The 24,696-nt window shown below is 38.5% G+C and overlaps 2 protein-coding genes across 2 annotated transcripts in view; one reads left to right on the top strand and one right to left on the bottom strand.

The window, feature by feature from the left end:
• Positions 1–16,017: 16,017 nt before the first annotated feature.
• On the bottom strand, positions 16,018–17,609 carry LOC140231295 (differentially expressed in FDCP 6-like). The gene is made up of 2 exons (XM_072311448.1): positions 17,258–17,609; positions 16,018–16,236 (listed from the first exon to the last, which is right to left on the bottom strand). Exons 1-2 carry the CDS (start codon positions 17,507–17,509, stop codon positions 16,018–16,020), a joined length of 471 nt encoding a protein of 156 aa, XP_072167549.1. The 5' UTR covers positions 17,510–17,609.
• A 250-nt stretch (positions 17,610–17,859) lies between these two features.
• LOC140231306 (large ribosomal subunit protein uL4m-like) overlaps positions 17,860–24,696 on the top strand; it is a 39,899-nt gene continuing 33,062 nt past the window's right edge. Inside the window, exons 1-6 of the mRNA XM_072311459.1 lie at positions 17,860–17,970; positions 20,859–20,964; positions 21,422–21,599; positions 22,354–22,405; positions 23,386–23,503; positions 24,507–24,664. Of these exons, the coding sequence (XP_072167560.1) occupies positions 17,899–17,970; positions 20,859–20,964; positions 21,422–21,599; positions 22,354–22,405; positions 23,386–23,503; positions 24,507–24,664 (684 nt within the window). The 5' untranslated portion in view covers positions 17,860–17,898. The remainder of the gene's footprint in view (positions 17,971–20,858; positions 20,965–21,421; positions 21,600–22,353; positions 22,406–23,385; positions 23,504–24,506; positions 24,665–24,696) is intronic.

Here is a 24,696-nt window from a genome sequence, read left to right on the forward strand (position 1 = left end):
TTTATATCAATAAGATACTACTGTAGATCTTCATAGGTAATAGAGTAATAGTAAATGTAAAGCAGCTGGGTCTCCAAAACATGTCACTGACTTTATTTTCTGCCATTAAAACAACATACAAACATGTGAGGTTTGTATCAAAGTGGTCACCTAAAATAATGAAAAAAAAAAAAGTATGTAGGCCTATGCCTAAAGTGAGTGGAGATATTACACAAAATATATATCTTTGCTTTTGAAATCAACCTCACTTGTTAAAATCTTGATTTACATGTATATCTTTTCTTTCCTCTTGATATCAAATACTGGCACTTAATTGAGTACCGTGGTACCAGTACTTTCAAATGAGATGTTGCTTGTTACAGATTTGGTACAATAATATTTTGTTCCCTCAGAATGCCCTTTCTAACACTTTTATCTCATACTGCACAATCTACATTGTATATATCATAAAAAAATCATCATCTATTTTACCGAGAGGGTTGGAATGCGAAAGCTCTCCTCAAAAATATAAATAGCAAATATGTATGCAAATATTATTTCTCATCTCACACAATTTCTTCTTTTTTTTTTAAACCTTAAGGTTTGGAGCATTTGGAGGTGTGCTGTTGCTATGCTTCCAATGGCAGGATGCTAGCTCGAGACCTATGGTCTGATGTCTTGTATAACCTATGCAATCTTGTGACCCAATCACTCCATGGCAACAAAAGCAATGCATACAAACATGGTCCCGGTCAGGCATCATGTGATGTGATGTAATCTTTAACATCCGGCAATATGAACACCATATCCATCTTTCTGCTTCAAGGGTTATTCACTCTAGGTGTATGTGTGTGCATGTGCACGCCATTAAAACAACAACATAATAATAAATAGATAACGGAAAAAAAAAAATCTAAATGGATATTCCTAGTCTGCTTTCCAGACCCTGCGTACAGTTGTAGGCTGCTACAATTGTGTTTCGCAACTGGTGGCTGAAACCCACACTCTGATGGTTTGGCATCATGGCAACCGATTCTGCTTTGTTTCTTGGGTAATTTTGTCAACTGAAGCTAGGGTTGACTACTTTTGTAAACAATTAAGCATCTTCTCCTACATACACATGTATATGTACTAAGAACATCTTACAGCATGACATTAGAAGAGAGAAAGAAAAAAGAAGCTTCTCTAGACTGTTCTTCAAACATGAAGTTAATACAGTGCATACAACTGCAATACCATTTCCTTCAAAATTGTTTCAAACGCACTGCCTTCTGATTAATGCATGAACAGTTTCAGTTGCCAAATCTCACAAACACCTTTTAACAAAGACTACAACCATGCAAGATGCCCTGTGAACTATAAATATATGCAAGAGAGTAGCATGAGAAATGTTTACAAATTTCGTCTCACCTCCAAGATGGGCAAAATATACAAATTCTGTGTGTCTGCGCTGCAGCACTGTCTCGAGTGTAATCCACAATCCACTGACGCTGTTTGATTACACGAATGGTAAGAGAAGAATTACATTGTACAATGTAGTCAACATACAATATGCCTTTCATAAACCCCTTAAATACAGGAAAACCATATATACACATCATATGCTTACTGTATGTTGCATGGCAAACCATCAATGTGTAACCAGGATCATACATTGCACATAGACTACCAGGAAATCTTTGGGGGGACTTCATAACAAGCACATGATTTCAATGTACTATATTTTATACATACAGCATTAACCATAGTGCAGTTTTATTTCCACAAAGGCAAATGCCTGAAGTGAACTCTGAATTGTATGAGGGTTGAATTGTACATCTGGAGTTCATAATAATGGTTCGAACAGTGCATGACAGAACACACAACATTTACCATAGCACTTAAGTAATAAATACTTATAACCTCAATTCCCCTCACAAGCCAGGGGTGGATCCAGGAATTCCGTAAAGAGGGGGCGTGTTTACAAAATTAAAGGGGGGGGGGGGCGCACGCACCCCTCCCCCCATTTTTTTCTTTTTATTTCTTTTGTTTCAACAAAAAATAAAGGGGGGGGGCGTGCGCCGGTTGCGGTGCTCCCTGGATCCGCCCCTGCAAGCATTCATATAATCATAGGGCACAGCTGTATACATCTTACAGAAAGCAGGGAGTGTTATATGGTGCAAATTCTACCTATCACGAATATTAGCGTTAAATAAATACATGTGCGCTATGTAGTATAACCACCACAGTACAATGCAGTGGCTAAAATGCCGATGTACACTGTATAGTACCAATGAAATATATGATCAAGCCCCATAATGTTGTGCATGTTTATAACCAAAGAAGAGAGGGCGGGGAAAAAAAATGGAGTTCACAGACAAATCACTCATGAAGCTTGAAATAAGCTCTATAAATAGCCTCTGAAGCGCAAGGGAAAAAGAGACCTCTATTCAAGCATGGAGAGGTTACCGTAGCTCTATGATTCAACAGTGCTGAACTATGGAACCAGGTACCAGAATGTTGTCTCAGAATCCTGGTAAAATTCCATTGGGGGTTAAAGGCATCATTCCATTGTATTCCGAGGCCAGCTTTATTCAAATCAGGGAGGGGGTGGGGGAGGTGAGATGGCTGGAGAGCAATTACATCTACAATGAACCACAGTGAAAATTACTCAGGCCCAAAACTGAATCCATTCACATTGCGATCTAAGCATAGAAACCCCTTGCTGTGCAAGCTCTTCCTACTTTAGATGCAATTTGAAATGAAGCGCACTCGGGAATGGTGTGAACAAACTTTTGGACGAAGCAGCTATCCTCTCCGTTGGGCCATTTCTTATTCGGGAAATGTTTACAAACATACATCTTCTTTCTGCATTCATTTCCTGGAATGTTAAAATCATCTTCCAGTCAACTCTACATAAACATACAAGTATGTTCATGTCCAAAAGTGCTGTATTTGGACAATGAACTGAATCATTATAGCAAGTGTGTCTTATGCTGACAGTGTTTGTCCCTTATCAAGTCAAGACTTTCCAGCGCAACATTTTTACATTAATGTCAATATCATGTGGCTTATATAATCTCAGGGCTGCCAACTCTCACTCACTGAGGTCCTTTCTCACTCTAAAACTTTATTTCATTTGCATGCATTTCTATTGATCTCACTCATTTTGACTCCTAAATTATAGCACTGGCCTATGGGAGTCTCACTCTCAACTAGTTTCCAATGTTGGCAGCGCTGTAATCTACACATAACTGAAACAATTGACTTTGAAATTCTTGCATCACCTCACCTTCTTTCCCACAACTATTGTATGATATGCAACCCCCCCCCCAAAAAAAAAAAAAAAAAATTTAAATAAAGGAAGATCCAAACATGCAAAATCCCTTCAAATCTAGAGTCGAGTCCTGACCGATTAAATTCTCGATGTTTTTGTACTCTAGAATGAAAGTCTACTCCCAACAGAAAGTCTACTCTTTATGCAGTTTTGTTTTTGTTTTTTTCCAGTTGAGAGAGTTCTCAGCAACATTCCGCAAAGTCATCACAGCTTTGGTCTTTCTACACCAAGAATGTACAGGAATTTGAATGACCGACTATTAGAATAAGAACTTTAGTCAGGTTCACTATTCTTGGTGATCAACACAATGTTGTGGTTTTCAAATGTGAAGAAATCAACATGTACAAAAGATTCTATCTCGAATTTGGTTGTCTTCTCCATCAATTATGATAACAATTATACCTACTTGTACATACTGTCTCATAGCCATATATATGTATCTTTGGTCACATGTTTTGTTTTTGTTTTTCCTGAAACATTGCAAATCACTCACTTAAAAGAAATACCCCATGACACATCAATCTTGTGGTGCCTGCAGGGGTGGATCCAGGAATTCCGTAAAGGGGAGGCACCTTCACAAGATTAAAGGATTTTTCTTTTTATTTCTTTTGTTTTAACAAAAAATAAAGAGGGGGTGTGCGCCCGGTACGCCCCCCTCTGGAACCGCCAATGCCCTGCGTTGCAAAACTCCTCCCCTAGCATTTGTGCAAAAGGGTGGGAAGAGAGACGATTCCAAAAGTTTTTATTCATTTCCTCTTTTTTCTTTTTCTTTTTTAGAATTGAAAAACATGATTCTTCAACAGCTATTCACCTGGTTCACTAGTTTTTTAACAAAGGTATGTACACTGTATAGCAGGAACCATGAACCTCGACAAAGACAGTCCTTCAGACGGTGTAAGTATGGAATAAGAATCACATCTTCCAGGACACAACTGCAATCTGGCATTCACAGAGAAGATTCTAGTTCAAAGGTTAGCATTACAAAACTTAGCCATGGATTCAGCCTTGATTATTTCATCACCACCTGGGGTATAAAGCCAATTAGGTACACAATATCATCAGTTAATTGTGTAGGAGCTAGCGACTCAGGCAATGATATGCACACAATGATTAATAACCTGTTTCTGGTGGAAATTTACAGACATGCTGTGAATAACTGGATACCAGCAAAGAGAAAGATGGCTATTACTAAAATAGGTGTGACGTTCCATCAAACTTTAATGGCTCACCATATTATTTGTGCACAAAGTGTAACACAGCCAACAGTTTACTGACGTCACGCAATGTCTACAGCATGGTTAAATCTTTGCCTCCTGAAAATGCATTGTATCCGGACATAACGAAAATAATATGGTATTTTCCCCACTACATCATCAACTATGAAGGCAATGACGCAGACTAAATAGATACACGATCAGCTTCCTTTTACACATGACTGACTCCTCTTTCACTCAAGTCCTGCAAAATATATGCATGAACTCCTACAGGTACATTATTACGGGTTCACATGACCAAATTAGAAAATCCATTTAAAGGTATATTGCAACACAGATGGAAGCCATGCCAACTCACAAAATCTTCCAGTCACATAGAAGCATCTGAATGTCAGTCGGCTACTAGCTTTTACTGATTTGATTTCATCATAACTCCTCTAAGAAACATTCACAAAAATGGAGCAATTAATCAAAATTTAGAGTTAATACTACTCTTGTGCAACTTGAAAAAAAAAAAAAAGTGAAGGAAATTATCTCTTTTTTTTTTGGGGGGGGGGGGATGATCACCTCTTCACAAGTTGTTGGCCTTTCAATGGCAAATCATCAATGTTTTGACCTTAGTTCCTTATTTGAAGCAGTTTGTGCAGATGAACTTATGTTTATTAACTGTCTTGCCAGTGGCTTGGTGTTGTTGGTTTTGTTTTTCACTTCCTTTGAGAGAGGAGAAAACACCAGTTTACTACTGCATGTCATCTTGATGGTTTGTAATTTACTGTATAAGTCCACTCAATGAATCAATGTTGTTAGTCATGAGTAGCAACTTTTGGTTTCGATTTCCTGCTATCTCCCCTTGGAAGTGAGAGCTCACATCCTTCACTAAACACAGCTCTAGAGAAAGAGGGGATTCAAGAAGCATACTGTAGCCATGTGTCGCTATTAATTTGATGCGCATCAAGAGCACAATTCTGTCATCCACACTTCATATCTTCCACATAACACATGAATCCCTGAAGGGGGGGGGGGGGGGTTGAAAAGATTATGTCGTCTACAAATTTTGTGCACATATCCAACACGGTTTGGTGGTTTTATGTATGAGACATGCATGTCACACTACAGAAAAAAAGAGGGGGTAAAAAAAAAAAGGAATTTTGATAGCCATGTGATGAGATTTAGCTTCACGTGCATCCATTACACAATCACATTACTAAAATGCTATGCACTGCACAGTACGTGGCCTGCAGGGTGGGGTGGTATTAGAAGTGGGGGCGGGGGTACACTGTAACCCTGGATGTGCACGTAGACAGAGTGGCATGAAAATGAAGTGTGCTCTAGGTAGGTGAGAGCACCTGTGATATCAATGTCCATTTCATCGATATGCCCAGGGGTGACAAAAATACCTACAGTGGCTACCATTGGCAAATTTCATTAGCTGTGCTATGGTATTGCAAAGGCAGGGTGCTTAATTTGTTCATTTTGTGATTAAGCTGTCAGACAGCAGTATAAGTAAAGCCCGCTGCACACTACACGATTTTGCCCCGATTCACCGGTCTTAAGACCTTAAGACTAGAAGTGTGACGTCACAGTCTTGCCATTTTCTAGTCATACGACTGGGTCTTAGCGCCAGTCGAGAGATTTGACATGTTGAATTTCTACGACCGGTCGTAGGCTTTCAGCCATTCACAATGCAGTAAAATGCAAGCGCACACAGATAATTATTAATCAATTGATGAGCCTCCTCCGTGTACCATCAATGACAGTCAATACCAAATTTGAATGAAATCAAACCGCAATTCATTCACTGCTCATATGGTCCTCAGGATTTCCTGCTGTAATATCCTGCACACAGTTGTTTTTTTGTTGTTGTTTTTTTGCATTGTTGTTGTTGTTGTTTTTTTATAGCTTCAACTAAGGACCCTATGATCTGCATCATTCTGGTTGACAGCAATGTATATCTTATCCATCTGCACAATACCAAACATCCATTACCCTGCCAGAGCCCCAACTGAAAAAAAAACAAAACAAAACAAAACAACAACAACAGATCAACCCATCTGTCCTGTCACTAGTGTTTCCAGTGTATATAAAACACAGCTCATGTGTATTGGGCTGTTGCCTTGTACATTTGTATGAGTGACAAATGGAAATTCAATGAATTCTATTCTACATTTCATTGTCACTGCTACTTTTTAAAGATACCACACAATTTGCATGTTTACTATAAAAAAGACATGATCCCCATGGTCATCCAAAACAGAGCTATATAATCCCTTTAATTCCTCCTTGAAGAGCTCTGAAAAAGATACACGTGTAGGACACATTTATGTATAAAAAATCTCACATAAGTGACTTACTTTAAAATGTTAGAGAGTGACAGAAATGGATGATACTGCATTGTTGTCATTTCCAGAATGAACTTTTGCATCATGACATATACAATTGTACATGTACAACACACATAAGTGCTGACAACATGCATTTTCTCAACTCTTCTGGTTTAACCTATGACATGTGGGGCTCTATTTGTGGCAATCAATTACTGTGTCTATTCATCAGCAGCATTTCAAGCTTGTTTATCTCTTCATAATTTTTTTCCCTAACAATTTTTTTTAGCATTTTCTATGACAGTTCAGGAAACAATGCTACGACGAGAGTGAAATGAATTTGGTGAGCCTATAAACCACATCCTGTCATAAAAGCAGTTCTCTTATTAAAATCTAGCCAATGTAGCTCCTCTAAAAAACAAAACATTTACATCATTTCTAAAGATGGATTGACGTGCCAAGACAGGAAGGAAAGAAAATCTGGAACAAAAACAACCCTGCCCACTCTTGAAAACAAGAAAAAAAGAAAAAAAAAAAGAAATCCCCTCTCAAAGTCGTAGGCTGTTAGAGGAAGTACTCATTGACAGCAATCAGAAAGTGACAGACAATTAACCCTTTCACAGCCAAAGGGACAGCAACTGTATGCAACAGAAGTGGAATCTATTCAACAGAGGCTTGCTGACGGTTAAGGTGAAGGACTCTCTCTTAAACACTAATCTTTGCCATGATGTCATATTGTGTACAATGGTACTTTCAATTTGAGAATTTAATGAGACATAATACAGTATGAACATCCTGGGCTTGTTTTGCAATTTGATATGTGCATATTGTGTACATTAATGTAAGTTGCAATAATTGTTTTTACTGCAGCAGAACATAAATACTCACAGTTAACTGTTTTGTTTTGTTTTTTCTTTGCTACTATCACAATTATAGAAATTATTGCAGCTTACATTATAACTGTGAATGAACTAAGTTCCCAGGTGGTCTGGTTGAAGAAAAAAGAAGAAAATTATTCCATAAAACAAAATTTCTTGGTATTCTATGGAAAATTACACACACACACACACACAAAAATCTTTTTCAATTCTTTAATGTGGATACTTCAGACAGCCCTGATCATAAAATGATAGCACTGCCATCACAATTACCAGTAATGCAAATATTCATCCATAAAAATCAGGGAGATACTTTTGTGTACCGGTATGCTAAAGAACCTGAATGAACAACATTAACATCCATTACTGCAGACTCCTGCAGGAAGGAAAGGAATTTGATTTTTCCGACTAAAGATATGATTAATTTCTGTCTCACATTTTCTCTCTTTCTTTCACCGCCCTGGTGTCTGGAATTTTGTTTGTTTGTTTGTTTGTTTGTTTGTTTGTTTGTTTGTTTTTACTCACAATTTATTCATATACAGTAAGTAGTACATACACAATATGATACATATCATGGATCATGTCTTTTGAATGACCTTAAGTGAGAGAAAAAAAAAACAGTTTGCAGTTTTGGCATGTTTGTCACAAAATTCTGTCATAGAGATATAGTCTAAATTGTTCTTTGGAAATTCCCCACCATACATGTAGCTGCATCATGCACTCGTACTACACTGTGTTAGCAGCAATCAGATAGCTACTGAACGCAATACCGTACATCAAAGCCAGTATTTACCCAAGTCCCTTCGACTGTCATTACAGTTGCTTTAAACAAATAATGTCATATCAGGTGGACTAATTGTGTAAGACAGAGAGCTTTTTGAGCAGAGGCAATTATATTCGCTCCATAACAAAATGAATAATAGATTGCAGTAAATGTATAATTGATTGAGAATGAACATATTTGGCTTCCTGGATGTTTACTTCAAGCCCTCCCATACCCCCCCCCCCCCAAAAAAAAAAAAAAATTAAAATGAAAGCCATCATCAAAGAAGATATGTACTTTTCGGTATGCAGGCATTTGTTATTTAATTTTTTATGCAAATCAGTAATGGCTGTACTCTTCACATTCCGTAAGTTTGCGGTTATAAAATGTCATCTGCATGTACAGGAGAAGAGAAGGCTATGTTGGTCTGCATCATTCATCGCCATGGGCAGGGACAAAGACTCGGGTTATGAAACCAGATTAGGATGAAATTGGTTGGGCGAGATATGGAAGCTGAATTGGGCCCTGATTGGTTGGCTCATGTAGGATGTCGTCTCGCATGGTGGACCTGTCTGTAATCGGCCGATCATTAAACCCTAAACCAATCAAGGCAAGAGCATGATATTAGACCCTAAACCAAGTCAGTTCAGAGCATGGAATTGATTCTACAGCAGATACCCCAATGTCCTTTGTGGTATTTGTCTGCCTTTATTTGAAGTTTGCGACATCAACCATGCATACATTGCAATCATGAGCTTTCAGTCCACAGTGTGACATCCCTTCAGAAACTAATGGACAAAATATGGCAAGCTTTGCAGGCTTAATTCATTTTTTTCTTTCATGTGATCTGAACATCAACGGTAGGCTATTTTGTGTAACATAATACAGGTATCAGCATGAAGAGAGTGCACATGGGAGTAACATCTGTATGTTTGCCCCATGATGCACAATCAATATTTCATTACAGTTGCATACGTATAATATACAGTTACTCTCACACGGAGTGTACAACTGTTGTACATAATTATGATGTACATGTATATCTGCATGCGGTAACACTTGTGCAATATGTCAGCACCATATACCGGTAGTCAAATATTATGCATGTCTGTTCATGAACAATATTCTACATCTGCTAAAATGTCAAACTCACTGGAGCACTGCCAAGTGCTGCATTTCAACTTAGCCTGTATGCCTTCACTGTTGACTCTGCCGACGTAAAAGTCAGCTGAATGCTTTCACCAAGAAAATCAAATGCAGCGGTCCAAAGGAGATATTATTTGTGCTCCATGTGACACAAGAATTAGACTAATTTGCTCATCACAATGCATGCCGCAGCTAGTGTACTTGCGAGTACCTAATACTTACATGACATACAATGCAAATAATACACTGTCTGTACCAACAGCGTTCAATGGTCCCTTGGTTTTTTAACATTGCCTTACAGTGACTAAGTGTGCATGTTGGCATAAGGATGCAGCAATAAACAATGCATATTGTGACTTTGCTCACTGAATACACAAGCGCCACCTACAGTGTAAGCAGGTGAAAATCACACAGCCCTCTCTGTAATCAAGATTTCTTAACCCATTGAAGGCTAGTCGCATAGGGTAGGTACACTTATCTATGAGAAACATGTCACATAGCAAAATTAGCCCATCCTCAATGGGTTCAAATGGATTCTTGTCTGGAGTTGCTGCTCCTGCTGTGATGATGCAACCGGGGGGCGGGGCGGCGGCAGGAAACCTCTCCGTTGAAGGAAAAGCCATAACATACAATGTACTATAACACCCACAACTACATAGATGTATATGGAATCGATATTATGATTAATTTAGAGATATGACTGGAAAGTATCATGCAACATTATTTGATAGTTCATGTGTACATGCAGCATAACAATTGTAATAATCATTACATAACATCAGCTTCACCAATGTTAATCTCTAAATAAATTAAGATTTTTTTTTTCTTCCTTTTTTTTTTTTCTAAAATCTTATCTCCTTCCCTCTAAAAATAAAGAGCAACTGTTTTGGTCCTCACTTCCTGAAATGCACCATCAATCATTGCCTGGCATCAAATTTGTCACCAGTCATTTGTATCCATCATTCCACTTTCAATGCTTTTCTATTTGAAAATCAGCATTGAAAACTATAAAACTTTAATGTCCCCTGACCATTTTAATCCTCTGCTATCCCTGGCATTATAAAATAAATATTCTACAAGGACATAGCATTTCATCTGTTAAACTATTTTTTTTTTTTCATTTTGGGGGTTGTCAGTTCACAATAGACTTAATCTGTGCTGTACTTTTGACCCCATTCTTCCTGTGCAGCTGCTGGGATAGGAATCAGGAGAAACTGTCTAAATATATAAATACATGTACATTGTATATCATACAGACAGAATACTCCAGCTCATAATAAGAGGGTCAGATTTATTGTATGCTTCTGTCACAAAGGTCTCCATGACAACCCTTCAGCTTGCCTGCAGTTCGTGGTTCCTGCATGGGTTGTCTATTTTATAAACGACATTGCCTGGTATGAAGCAAAGCATTAAACATCCCTTCTCCCTCCCCCCCCCCCCAAAAAAAAAAAACATCATTCACACAATTCAAAATGAAGAGACGCAAGATGTTACACCCGCATTGTGGTGCGGCGCATCCCGACAGAGTGTAAGTGTACATCATTTTAACCTCCAACAAGCATAAATACACTGTGAAAACATACATTATAAGTGCAGCCCCTTCCACACAAGTCTTGATGAAGAAACACTGAAATTTAGTGAAAAATAGGGTACGCTTGTACTTGACTAATTTGTTTCATGCTTGTATGGGTCAAAACAGCTTGAATGCTACACTGTACACTGTATGTCCACAATAGTGGCTCCCAAAAAGAAAGAACCCCAAAGAGAAATTGTACCTATTATATATGAAAGATGCAAAATACATTTGTATGTGCAATAACTCCATCAAAGTTGAGCAAAAAGACAATGCATGAATGTCACTACTTGTATATATATCACACTCAATGTTTACTACAGATGAAAAATGACTTGCACAATTTCAACTTTCATTAAAAAAAGCCCCTTTCCTTGTATCTCTTGAGAATGTACTACATATATACACAATACACACCTCTGAAAACTGAGGTAAAGTTGTACATGTGATTACATTGTAGGCCTACACATACAAATGAAATTAATATATCAATGCCTTAATGCAGTCCATCTCATAATTTTTACTAAATCAAACTTACAGTATGCTTCTTACTGCACAAGATACTGTATACGCCATATATTTTCGCGAATTGAGGCTTCCCTACGATTTTGCGAGTAGTTAAATTCGCAATCATGGAGTCCTGTACTGAACAGAGAAATGTGTTCGCGTACATTGCATTCATAGCAGGATCAGAGTCAATATTTTCACATGTTTTTAATTTCGCGAATAGTAGCTGACTCGCGAAATTCGCAAAAATAAAAACCTCGCAAAATATTTGGCATATACAGTAGATGAGTAAGATTGAAATGTCACTGTCACCAGAAACAAAGCTGGTTATTACACACAGTTTGTTTGACAGCAACCAACTGTACAGTATATGATGTAGAAACATTACCAAGATCAAAATCTTTCTCAACAATTGTCCCATACCACACAGATATCCACCGATCTGCTCCTTTTCAATAGTATTCTCATAGCACAGCTTTCTTTTGTGGGAAAATTCTCCCTCAGACTTTAAACAGTTTGATGAGCTACCATCTGCACATATGCTACAAAATATTGAACGAACAAAAGGACAGAGGACCTAATTGCAGATTCATTTGTGCATCTTTCACCAACACATACAACTGCATGCACAAAGGTCAAGATCAGAAATATCAATCATTTATCAGTCTTTTTGATCAAATCCGTTTCTCATGAAAAGGCCAGTCAGCACACGTGCAGAGTGTAAAAATAAACATATTGTATTGCCATCGTTTCGACTACAAGTAGTAATGTGGTAGGCAGGAAATGACAAAGGCACTGAACTACAAGTCACAAAACTAGTCTCATGTCCGGACTGTGGGCTCTTTTAATCCTACATTGCATGGCATGAATGTCTTTTGACTTTGAATTTGCATTCTGTGAATACTTCTTTAGAATCACAGACAGGCATTGTAATTATAATTTGTACAGTCATGCCAGATAGCCTACAGATGGCTGCATTTTATAACAAGAGACTAGACAGAACATGGACTGTGATGCTTTCTCCCAATAAGTCTGCATATCAATATATAGTTCTATTCATACAAAAATATTTCTAATATTTCTCCCTAATATTCCATATCTTTCATTTTATTCTTTTTTGTGGCTGTGCATCTCATCGTACGTTATGCTACTGTGATGCAATTTAAAGCGAGTCTGGGACTTCCCAAGAATTTCATGAGCGTTGAAATTTACAACTGGGGAATAAAGTAATGAATGGAGCAATGTACAATTGTATGTGTGCTTGTCGCATTAGGGTCAGGTTCTGAGTTGATGTTTTTGCACATTGTTAAATTCAGAAATAGCATCCAGATCTGACTTGTAAAATTTGCAAAAATCAAAACCTCAAGAAATACATTGTATGATGCCATAAGGGTATACATATTGTACAGTACTTGTATAATGAACATGTGTCTGGTACATGTGTGATTTTTGGAGCAAGTGGGGCTCATCCCTCAATGCCATGCCCTGCATTACATTGTGTACTTTGGAAAATGTTTTCATCCACATGAATCAAGCCATTACATCAATTAGTTAGGATTCAAAGAGCCCACAGCCCCAGAACTGGATGTGTAAAAGAGAAGACCACGACTAGATTTTTATCACAGGCATGATTAGACCATTTTGACCATTGTCAACAAGAGACGGAAGTTGCAATATTTCCTATGGAATACAGGGCACTCCTATCTCTCAAAGTGTGGTTGATACAATGTACATTAAACATGGAGGCATGCTGCTGAAGTATCACTGATAAGAAAATACAGTTCAACGACAGTTCAACATGCCAAAAACAGCACAGAGTCTGTGCCTGATAAATTACGACTTCGACACACATTCAAAACGTATACTGTAAGTCAAAATCACTGTTCAAGCTTTTAAAGCAAAGCTCCCTCAGTGGTCATAAATATTCTGAATGTTTTGTGGTTGTTTATGTATTTTTACTCTAAAGAATGCTCCTATTTTTAGGAGCCCAGTATTATCCTTGCAAATGCACATGAAACACAAATAGCAGTTGATCATTCTTAAACAAAAATAAAAAACTCTACCTTCTACTTTTGTTGCTGTGCTTTTGTGTTTTGTGTTTTACTTTTTACTCTTGCTATGGCATCACAACTACAACAAAAATATCTGTATACTGGTAAACTTAATCAATGGGCAACATAATCAATGAGTTGAAGTTTGATGATGAACATATGGGATGAAGAAATAAATAACAGCTCTGGTCTGCTCAATTAAACATTTGGTTTAAATGGCTGCATCAGATTTCCTTCACACAGTGTGTAGAGTACACTGTATGAAGCAGTCAAATGAAATGGGAACGATACAGATAACATTCTCAAATGCATAGAGCACGTGGAACGTGATAAGATGAAGCGTATGGATGATAAGCTTCTGGCACAGATACAGTGTATCTCAAATGTCCCAGACTGCAGCAATAGAATTCTCTCTAATTTCTCTCAAATTTCGCTCTAATCTCCTCAAGACAATTTTTACGTGAACGGTGAAGGATTAAGTCTTCATTAAGTAGACTACACATCTTTACATATCACTATTGTACACTCTCTCCCTTTTATACTCTTTCAGTTGTTTTGTTTTAAAAGGTAGGCCCTACATGTACCATGTCATTATGGATGAATCATATAATCCAGCTATGAAAGCTCTGGAAAACTGACAAATTTCTCCACTCATGCTGTGGTATCTGCATGCACCGTAAACAAGTTGGACACCTCAATGAACTTTGAGCACCTGCCTGCGCCAATCTATATCTGAATTAATCATCTCCTCTCCAGCAGATGTTGCTATAACAGCCTAAAATCTTAACAGTAGGTTCCCCCTTCAGCTCTGATGTACGCACGTCCTACAATGTATGTCAACGGATGACTTTACACATGACCTGCCACAGAATATTATAAACAACCAGCCATATGCGTGGACAATCGTACAATAGAAACCATCAACGGGGCAGTCAGTCTGCCCCCATTCACACTGCAGATTTAAGACTGATCTTTAGAAAGCAATTCAGATTTGACAACACCTGAGTCATTGTGCAAATTTGTGAGAATCCATTTCAGATACAATATGTACCTCCAACTAGGTACATGGTTTCAATACCATTATAAAAAAAAAATAATAATAACAATTTAGTACCACATATCAGGTAAGAATCTCCAGGCAGTGCGTTTAAGGCCATAATCAATCATTTATTTTTAAGACAATCACAGTCCATGATTCTGATACTCAACATGGACACCATATCACTTTTTTAAGATATAATGTTCTGATTCAGCCATTATTACATTTATCATTCTCTTGAGTTCTGTTCAAAATAATACACTTCTCTTTTAACTCAATAGATACTTTTTATCATGAATTGAATACTTTACTTCCTTTTCTATTCCAATGCTCTTATTGTATTGCCATTGCTGAGAATATCACACAAAAATCACCTTATCCCATAATGATACCAAGGAGCTTCAAACACCAAGTTCCTCCATGACACGTGCACACATACAATGTACATGTACACTTGGACAGGATGGGCAAATTGACAGTCACTTGCGAATTCTATCACAGCTAGCATTGCACCCAAAATGATCTACGAGACATCACATTTAGTACTCTCTTTACTAATCATGAAAATATACATCAGCAGCTTGGCTCAATGTTAAAAAAAAAGTGGGCTTTTAAATGAATGGGAAATTACATGGTCATAATGCTTTGAAAAAAACAAACAAACAAACAAACAAACACTGGTGGGTACATTGTACAACAAAAGATCAATAATGCTACAAGTTTTCTGTCGAGCATTCCAATTTCCTGTAGAAATCTACTTGCCAACAGGATCGTCTGAAGCTCTCTTTCGCTGTACAAGCTGTGGTAAAGCCTGCTGTGAATATGCCATAGAGACATACCAACAAAATATCACACTGGAGTAAGTTCGATGTGACTCTTATCCACGTCATGACAAGAATATGCTGGTATATTCAGGTCCGCAGATGCATTCCTAATTCATCCAAGATTTCCAGCACATCCAGAGCACATGCAGAATTCCGCACAATTCTCAGGGACAAGGGTGAAATGTGGCTGCCACTGAGTTGTAAACAAACTGACTTTAACACTTGACAACATATCAAATTACTCCACATGTTGGTTCCTTACGGCACAACTTCATTTCATACAGGATACTTTTATTTCCTGTTCATATGACAGTGGTATACACGATTGTAGGCTTCAATCAAGCTCATGGTTATATTTTATCCTCGTTGTACACATGGATTTGTTCCAAAGCAAATCCAAAAATCCTCACTGAATGACGCACGACTGTGACTTGTCCGGCTGTTGGCACGCTGCCTTGGCAAAACAAATGGCCGACATCCATTCCAGCTGGTCAGCATCATTCGATGCCTGCAAGAAAAATGTCCGGTTATTGTTCTCTGGCTGGAGTTTAAACACATGTGACTTCTGGTCCACGCAGGAGTCCGAGAGCGCTGTCCCATCCAGTGGTATTCTCTTGTTCAGTGTCTGTGCAGGTAAAAAGTTATTTGGCAACAGGTTGTTTGAATTTACTGTGTTGATTAAATTGGTAGCATGGACAAAGATATTTAAAAAAATACAAATTAGAATCCCCTCCCCCCCCCCCCCACCATAAAAAAAATTACCTTTATATCACTCAAATGTAGTTTATACTACATTAAAACTTGTATCAAATGGAAGGAAGTGTGATCAAGCACAAAAATATTTAGAGTTCTAGTAAGAGACAACCAAGAACTATAGGACTAGTCAGTGCAACAAAACTGCATTTTTTTTTTTTTTTTTTTTTTTTTTTAGTCTGCTACTTACAACACAAGCTCTGAGAACGTTTCTCATTTCCCCGATGATGGACATGTTGCAAGTTGATATGCTCACAAATAAAACAAAATCTACTGTGGGAATTTATACAGCTGTAGATCAATGAAGACAAACACTAACAGTATTTCAAGGCATTTGTTCTCAAAATAAACTTAAGTTTCAAAACTGTCAGGAGGATGATTCATATTCACTGGATTTTATACATTTGGCATTGGGCCTAGAAATCCTTCTATACACTTGTCTTGTTTATGAATTATAATTTTAATCTGAATCAACTTTCGGCTACACATTTATGTTTATTGACATGTCAAATCGGTCATATTTTCCATATGATGAACAGAACTTGCCATCGAGCAGTCTATACATATTTTTGTCATCCTAGGAAAAAATGAATAGCAATTATGTTAAATTGTGTGAATGAGGATTGTAGAAGACTGTGCTTTTTTAAATTCAAGCATTCCATGTTTTGATTCCGGATTCCTTCCTCTTGTTGCTGTTTCTGATTGACTCAGGACTCAAGCTGAGCTGAGGAGGAGGGTAGCGAAAAAATTGACATGACTATTCTAAAGAGAACTAAGAAGCATGTAAGTTATACGGAATGATTTCTGCCAGAATCTCATCATACATCTCATATTTGCCCCAATTGGTGTGTAAAACAGCATTCTTCAGCAATAAGGGAATGTCCCGAGTTTACCTCAGCATCGTGACCATACATCAGCTCCGCTCGACGTAGCGTAAACCAGCGCTTCTTCCACTTCTTTGACACGCGCGATCGCTTCCATAACCAGCCAGATTTCGTATCGTCCGTGTCGTAGATATCATAGCTGCTCCTCGTACTGAGCGTATTGCTCTTGGATTCCGATGAATTCGACGACGAGGCAGACGATGACATGGTACTGGTGTCTGTCGACGAACAGGAGCCGTTTCTTTCAGATTTGTCAGCCATGGCTGCATCAGCTCATCACGGGACTGGACGCGTTCTCTCTTCTCTTTTCTGCTGCTGTGTGTTTGTCCTTGTGTAACGTTAACGTGCAGTACCCGACCTTTACACTATTCTGATCCTGGGCTGGGCATGCACACGCCTCGCAGGCTAGCGGGGAAGGTAATGACAAGTGTGTGTGGTACAGGTGCGTCTTAGAGCTAGCTAGCTAGCTGTACCACTTTCTGTACACCCAACGCTCTCTTTGTTTACGTATGTAGCGCCATCTACGAGCAAAGTATGTCGAGGTCTGTGCGATCCCGCAGCATTAGCACACACATCACATGCATGCATGTACATAACATGTGCATGGCCTTTCGACGGCTGAGTGGGAGCGAGCGAAGTCGAAAAAGAAAATGTTTCCGTCGATGTCGAGACTTGTTAGCACTTCCACAAGGGCTCTTTCCTGTTTGACAATATCTTGCAAGGTAATGCACAGACATTGCGAGCGTCTTACACGAGCATGGTTCACACAACGTTCACTTATCAGCTCACTGGCGATGTGGTGCCGGTGCGGTGTGTTGCTTTGGTTGTATGCTGTGAATTTAACTTTGTGCACAAATTGTGTGGTCCCATTCATTCATTTTTCTGAGAGTGACCACGTTTGAGCGCACCTTTCTTTTTCCAATAAAGTGCTGCTTCATTCCTAGCCCCTTAAATTACAAACTGTGAATGTGTGTGCATGTGTGATCATTTTATGTGTGCAGAAGGATTTCGTGAACTTAATAAAAGCAAGTGTAAATGGTTATCCTGATTATAGGCCTAGCATTCAGTTCGGGAAACCCACTCACAAGGGGGGCCCCTCCTTAACCCGTCCCCCTTATAAGTAACCCCGTCCCCCTTATAAGTAACCCCCGGGGCACCCCTTATAAGGAGTCTCCACGCTTTTTTGCAATGCAACGCGAAAATGAAAGGACTGCGGCAAATCGCTTGATTATGTCCATAAAGCTTCACAAGTTTCCTAGTTACTCACGAAATTTGAGCAAAATCGGTTTGAGGCATCATATCTAAAATCATGGATTTAAATGCGATGTCAAACGACCCATGCGAATGCTGAAATGCGAGCGATTACTGGCGTGAGTGTCGCCAGGCGCGGCGGCGCGGCAATGCTTGAGTGCAGACGTGGCGACTGAGTACGGAGGTCAGTCGCCACGTCTGCACTCAAACATTGCCGCGCCGCCGCGCCTGGCGACACTCACGCCAGTAATCGCTCGCATTTCAGCATTCGCATGGGTCGTTTGACATCGCATTTAAATCCATGATTTTAGATATGATGCCTCAAACCGATTTTGCTCAAATTTCGTGAGTAACTAGGAAACTTGTGAAGCTTTATGGACATAATCAAGCGAATTGCCGCAGTCCTTTCATTTTCGCGTTGCATTGCAAAAACGCGTGGAGACTCCTCATAAGGGGTGCCCCGGGGGTTACTTATAAGGGGGACGGGGTTACTTATAAGGGGGACGGGTTACTTATAAGGAGGGGCCCCCCTTGTGAGTGGGTTTCCCGAACTGCATTAGGCCCCTAACGTTACTCTCTCATCTAACATATTACATAGATCTACACTGATAGTGATAGGCCTAGAATAAAGCCTCCAGTTCAGTTTTCGGCCGGCCTCCAGAATCCGGACTCCAGAATCCGGACTCCAGAATCCGGACACTAAATATCACTTATCGCAAGCCAGCAAATTCTACCGTCTCAACACACGCATATCACCTCATTTCACATAAGGTTTACTTGCATTCACACTCTGTCATTCTCAACAGGAAAGTACCTTACAGGTCCTTAGTCACCTCGAAAAATCCATCTAAAATCCTAAATTTTGCTGTCAAAAACGGTGTAACTTTCCAAAGTCCCGCATTAAGAATCGGGGTCAAAATGTTATTAAGCTTCGAAGGCCAAGTAAAAACAGGAAGTAAATGAAAGTTGCTTGTTTTCTCATGTATCTGATTTGGACCCCGCTATGTTTTGTCTTTTTGTTTTTTGATGAGTGGTGCATGGTGGGACTGTGGTGTAGCAGATTTAATGACTCCTTGGGTCAATTGGAGGTCCTGAGTTTGAATCCCATCCATATCCAATGACTAGGTCTAGATCTAAGTAAAAGTCCTTGGAGTGGATTGGATATAATGTTTAACCAACATGACCCTCTCGACCAAGGTGTAATTTATAGTGGGTACCTGACAATACTAACTAGTATAATAATGGCCAGGCCCTCTGGTAGAACAGTAGCTACAGTGAAGAGGGTACCCTGGAAACAGAAGATCATATTATCATCTTTATTATTTCATGTATTTCTATAAATATGATTATGCATATTACTATTATTGTTTTTTTATTTTTCATAATGATGATGAAATATCAAAAGTGTTTGCATCTTATCCCCAGCTGCATCCTTTTTGAGGATATTTACTATTTTGGGGCTGCCAAAAAAGCACATCAGGGCAGTGTTTCATGAAACTTGTCAGTCACTGACATCTGCTATTGAAATCCTTGAGCCTGACTGGCTGAGAGCAAATTTGTCTTTAAACACCTGATGAAATGCCCACCAGAAATTCACTTACCGACTGTGGTATCATGCATGCATTGCATTAGAATCTCCTCAAGTGTAGTAAAGTATGTGTGCACTTTCAATAATAGGCAAGAATGATCTACAAACCAGCTATGCTATGGGTCCTAATGAGCGACAAGAAAGTATTGGCACGTACATTGTGTATCTTGATAGGCTCTTGCTCTCATACGCACAGTCTTGTTCATATCCTTATGAACCTGGCTTGGTTTTAAAGGTTACTGTATGTACTGCAGTTTGTACTCGTTGCCCACTATCACACAAGCTAGTGCACACATGCAGTGGCTTCAGATCAGAAAAAAATAGTAACATTTGAAATAGTAATCTGAACCTCCCCTAACACCTTTCTTTAAAAAATCCAAACAAGAAAATACAATTTCTTTTTTTGCTTGGCCTAAAATTTGTCCATCATTTGAATTTCCAGGCAGTATATACAGCCACACATACACATGTGTCTTTGCCATCCTGCTGCTCACATTTAACTGTATCCATGGCCTGAGTAGCAGGATACAGCCACATTAACATGCATTGTATATCACACACTACCATCATGAAGAAATGGTCTTATTTTCCCTACATTCTAAACAACTTTTGTGTGAATACACACAGAAAAAATGAACATATCTTTTGATACTAGCATTAGTACTTCACGTCAGAGATATTGTGACATGTTAGAGTTGTCTTCATCTGAGGCATGGTGTGAAGCAGTGGTGAAACAATGAGCTGAAATACATGTCTTTGTTTCCCGTGCAGAGCCCTGGGATAGTTGCAGGAAGAAAACTCCACCAACATTTGCAGCAAGATTGGCCAAAGCTGTCAGGATTTCATAGCGCACAACCAGCATGGTCCGCCTACAGACGTGAGTTTGTGTTTTGTTTTGTTTTGTTTTGTCTTTTTTTTTGTCTTCTGAAAATGTGGAATCCTTGCTCCGTTCTTGGTCCTTGACAGCCCAGGATATATGTAACATGCTAATTCAGGTTTGCTTCTGATCTATGAGCCAATGTGCGCACTAAATCTCCAAGAAGAAGATTACTCACTCAATTTCACCAATATGTGCTTATTGAATGAGCCTCATCTACTAAATTTACTGCTAACTCATAAATTGCTAGTAAATTGATGTGCCCTGTATTATGAAATTAAGTATAAACTATTTAAGATTTGACATGAAGCCATTGGTCACATCTGCCTTACTAATGCAGAAAGCTTAAATACTACATAACTATCCAGTGCAATTATGGACATGACATTAAAGGTGGTTTTCATCACATGTGTTTGGATGCAGGGTATTCATACTTTTGTTTCTGCTGATGTTGTAGAATACTCGGAGGAGCATACACCACAGCTACCAGTCATCACCCATCGTCCACTCACGCACTTCGACCCTGACCCCTGGACAGAGATCCCTCAGGCATGGCTGGAGTCCCTGAGGTCAGTGGAGGACAATAAGCTCGGTCTAGTCGATCTTCATCCCGACGTATTTGCCACATTTCCCAGGTGGGTCACTGAAGCAGAATGTGCAAAGCCTGTTTCACTTTATAACTTCTGTAAATACAAACTGTGAGCTGCAACCAAAATATTGATATGAGCACAGAAATTGAGAGTACTGTAAAAGTGGATATTTTTGCGTGACTAATTTTTTGCGCTTGGCCAAGTAAGAAGAGTTTCGCGTGTTTTTAATTCCGCGGAATCAAGATATCATGCACATGAACATATGGCAGGCAAATATATTCGCGTACTTTTATTTTCGCGCTAGTTTCTGGTTGCGCGAAATGCGCGAAAATTTCAACACCGCGAAAATTTCCACTTTTACAGTAAAGTAGAAACTACCAGCCAAACACAGTGAATAAGACGCACAGTATCAGCAACAGTTGACAAATTATCACAAAATTTCTACCCTTTGATTCTATTTAAATTGCTGTGCCAGACAAATTGCTAATAGGCTCTTTGTCATATGATATAAAACATTGCATGTTTTCACTTCTTTCATAAAGAGCAAGTTATAGGGAGTTGAAATCTCTCTTTTAATCTACACAAGATCATGGTGATTCATTGTATCAAAAATGATAGCATTTATTCAGCATTTTTTAAAACTGATATCTCCATTTTGTTCAGAGTTTTTCTCAAAGGTAGAGACAAATCTTTTGCTCTGGATCTTACAACCTAAATTCTTGTATTTAACCCTTCTTTGTATTGAAGCTTTCCGCTGATGTTGGTCATAAATTGATTTTGTTTTCTTCTCATTTTGCAGGGTAGACATCTTACACCAAAATGTTGTCTGGCAGAAAAATTACAAGCGAATTGTAAGTAGCTATTCACATTAGAAATTTTGTCAGAGTATGTTCATCATGTTCATGATGAGTGCTTTTTTGAAATATTTTTTTTTTAGAAGTGCATATGATAAACACATATTGAAAAGCAATGTTAACCAACAGTTTGTGAAGATAGATGTTTGATATCAGATTACTGATATTGCTGCTCTCTTTCTCAATAAGACCTCTTTATCTTTTTCCTCTTGTACATTTGCCTGAGTAAGTTTCTGTGCTAAATGAAAAATGGAAGTTTCCTCATAACAAAGCACTGTATTCTAAACAGCTACATTATATGTGTGTGCTTCATATCTTTAGTGGCATTATCTTGTGATAATACTGCCACCTCAAAAGTAGGCTTCCAGATCAAAGCTAGTTTAGTCACTAGTGTATGATTATTTTGTAATGCACCAAAGCTTAGTTGAGAAGATCTCTTCAATGTGAAAAGCCACCCCATTTTCATATAGGTCGACTTTGATAGATAGAATAAGATTAGACAGAACAGAAGAAATTTTAAATTTAAGATTGACATAAAACAAAGATGCTGTGGAATCATGTTCTTTGCCGATGTGGTTTTTGACCAATATCACAGCTTGTGAAAACAGGTTAATCTTCACGATTCCATTACTCTTATTTTTGTCCTATTGTCATGAAATTTCTACTGCTCTTGTCTAATTTCACCCCAGTTCTTCAAGTCATATTGAATGTGGAATGGCTGTTCACTCTGAATAGTGCATAATGGTTCAAAAGACAAAGAAGAAAGTTGCACCGAGGTGACACCCGTGGCATTTCTCACCCCATGATACACAGACTACATTTCATGGCATGCTTGTAACCTAATAATGAATTACCTGAACTGTTATATAAGGAAGAGACAAGGAGCGTGTTGCAAATTATTGTTTTTGCATATATATGTAAGATTTTGCTCGTATAAATATTACCATGAAAACTGGGAAAAAAATCTCTCTTGACAGAGTATGGCCTTGGCTAAAACTAGGGCGGAGCTACGCGGAGGGGGCAGGAAACCATGGCGACAGAAGGGGACAGGGAGGGCCAGACACGGCAGTCGGAGGTCGCCCATCTGGATTAAAGGTGAGCTGCACCCAGGGCCACGGGATAAACTCCTTTATAGCTAAAAGTTTAAACTTTGATAAATGCAAATAAATGGAAACTGACCAAAAAGATATATATATATATATATATATATATATATATATACGTATAAAATGAGCAAAGAAAATGTAGTCTGGAATCCCATTTTCTTTGCTCATTTTTCATTGAAGTTTAAATGTTAAAGGGATCTTATAGTTTTGGTTGAGACCTACTTTCAGGTTTCTAACATTTTTTGGTGAGATAATGAGAAACCTCTTTTTTTTTTGTATTTGTATTTTTTATTGATTTTCTTGATTACAAGCAATACAGATTACACAATAATTATGAACATATAGAACAAAAAAATAAAAAACAATAAAAACAAGATCAATAAGACAAAAAAACGCAGTAACATTTTGATCAATACAAAAATTATTGAGGTAGTTACCAGTATAACATCTTGCAGGTTCTACCCTAACAAATACAGTCTATGTTAAACCTTTACTGGGTTTTACAAATCAAATTTCCATTTCTTAAAATGAAGATGAAAATGAGAAACCTCTTATGAAATATGAAAGAGCATGTAAATCTGTGAGGAATTCAACGTTTATTTGATGAAAATTGGTTTTGAAATGGCTGAGATATCCAAAAACGATCGATTCTAATAAAGTGTGGGTCCCACACTTTATTACGATCCCTTTGTTTTACTTTGTATTTGGATGTTTCAGTCATTCCAATTCCCGATTTTCATCAAATAAACTTTGAATTCCTCTTAAAATGGTATGCTCTGTACTACATCATAAGTGTTTTCTTGGTATCTCGCAAAAAGTTAAAAGCCCAGTTCTCATCTACACCAATGCTGTACCATCCCTTCAACATTTATCCCTTCAACATTTAAACATCATTGCTGTTAGACTTGCTAAAAGGTTAATGATATACAGGTGTAATGCAAGGATTATATTACAACGACAACTGCATGTTGATTTTCCCATCTCATTTGTAGGTGGCAAATCCCACGGTCCACGCGGACCAAAGAGCTACTGGTATGTGCTGCCCACCAAGACCAGGGCCCAGGGGCTGAGGGTGGCACTGACCGTCAAGTACACCCAGGATGACCTTCACATAGTGGACACACTGGACATTCCTTCCTCCAGCCCCCAGGTATGACGTACCCGTGGGAATATTGACTTTTG

This window comes from Diadema setosum, chromosome 1 (genome assembly GCF_964275005.1).
Source record: "Diadema setosum chromosome 1, eeDiaSeto1, whole genome shotgun sequence".
NCBI classification, from domain to species: domain Eukaryota; kingdom Metazoa; phylum Echinodermata; class Echinoidea; order Diadematoida; family Diadematidae; genus Diadema; species Diadema setosum.

Bases quoted from the DNA above. Each gene is read 5' to 3' on its own strand.
- LOC140231295 (XM_072311448.1), bottom strand. From the start codon at position 17,509: ATGGCTGACAAATCTGAAAGAAACGGCTCCTGTTCGTCGACAGACACC. The intron at 16,237-17,257 runs GTAAACTCGGGA...TTACCTGCACAG, and splicing joins TGTATGGTCACGATGCTGAG to ACACTGAACAAGAGAATACC.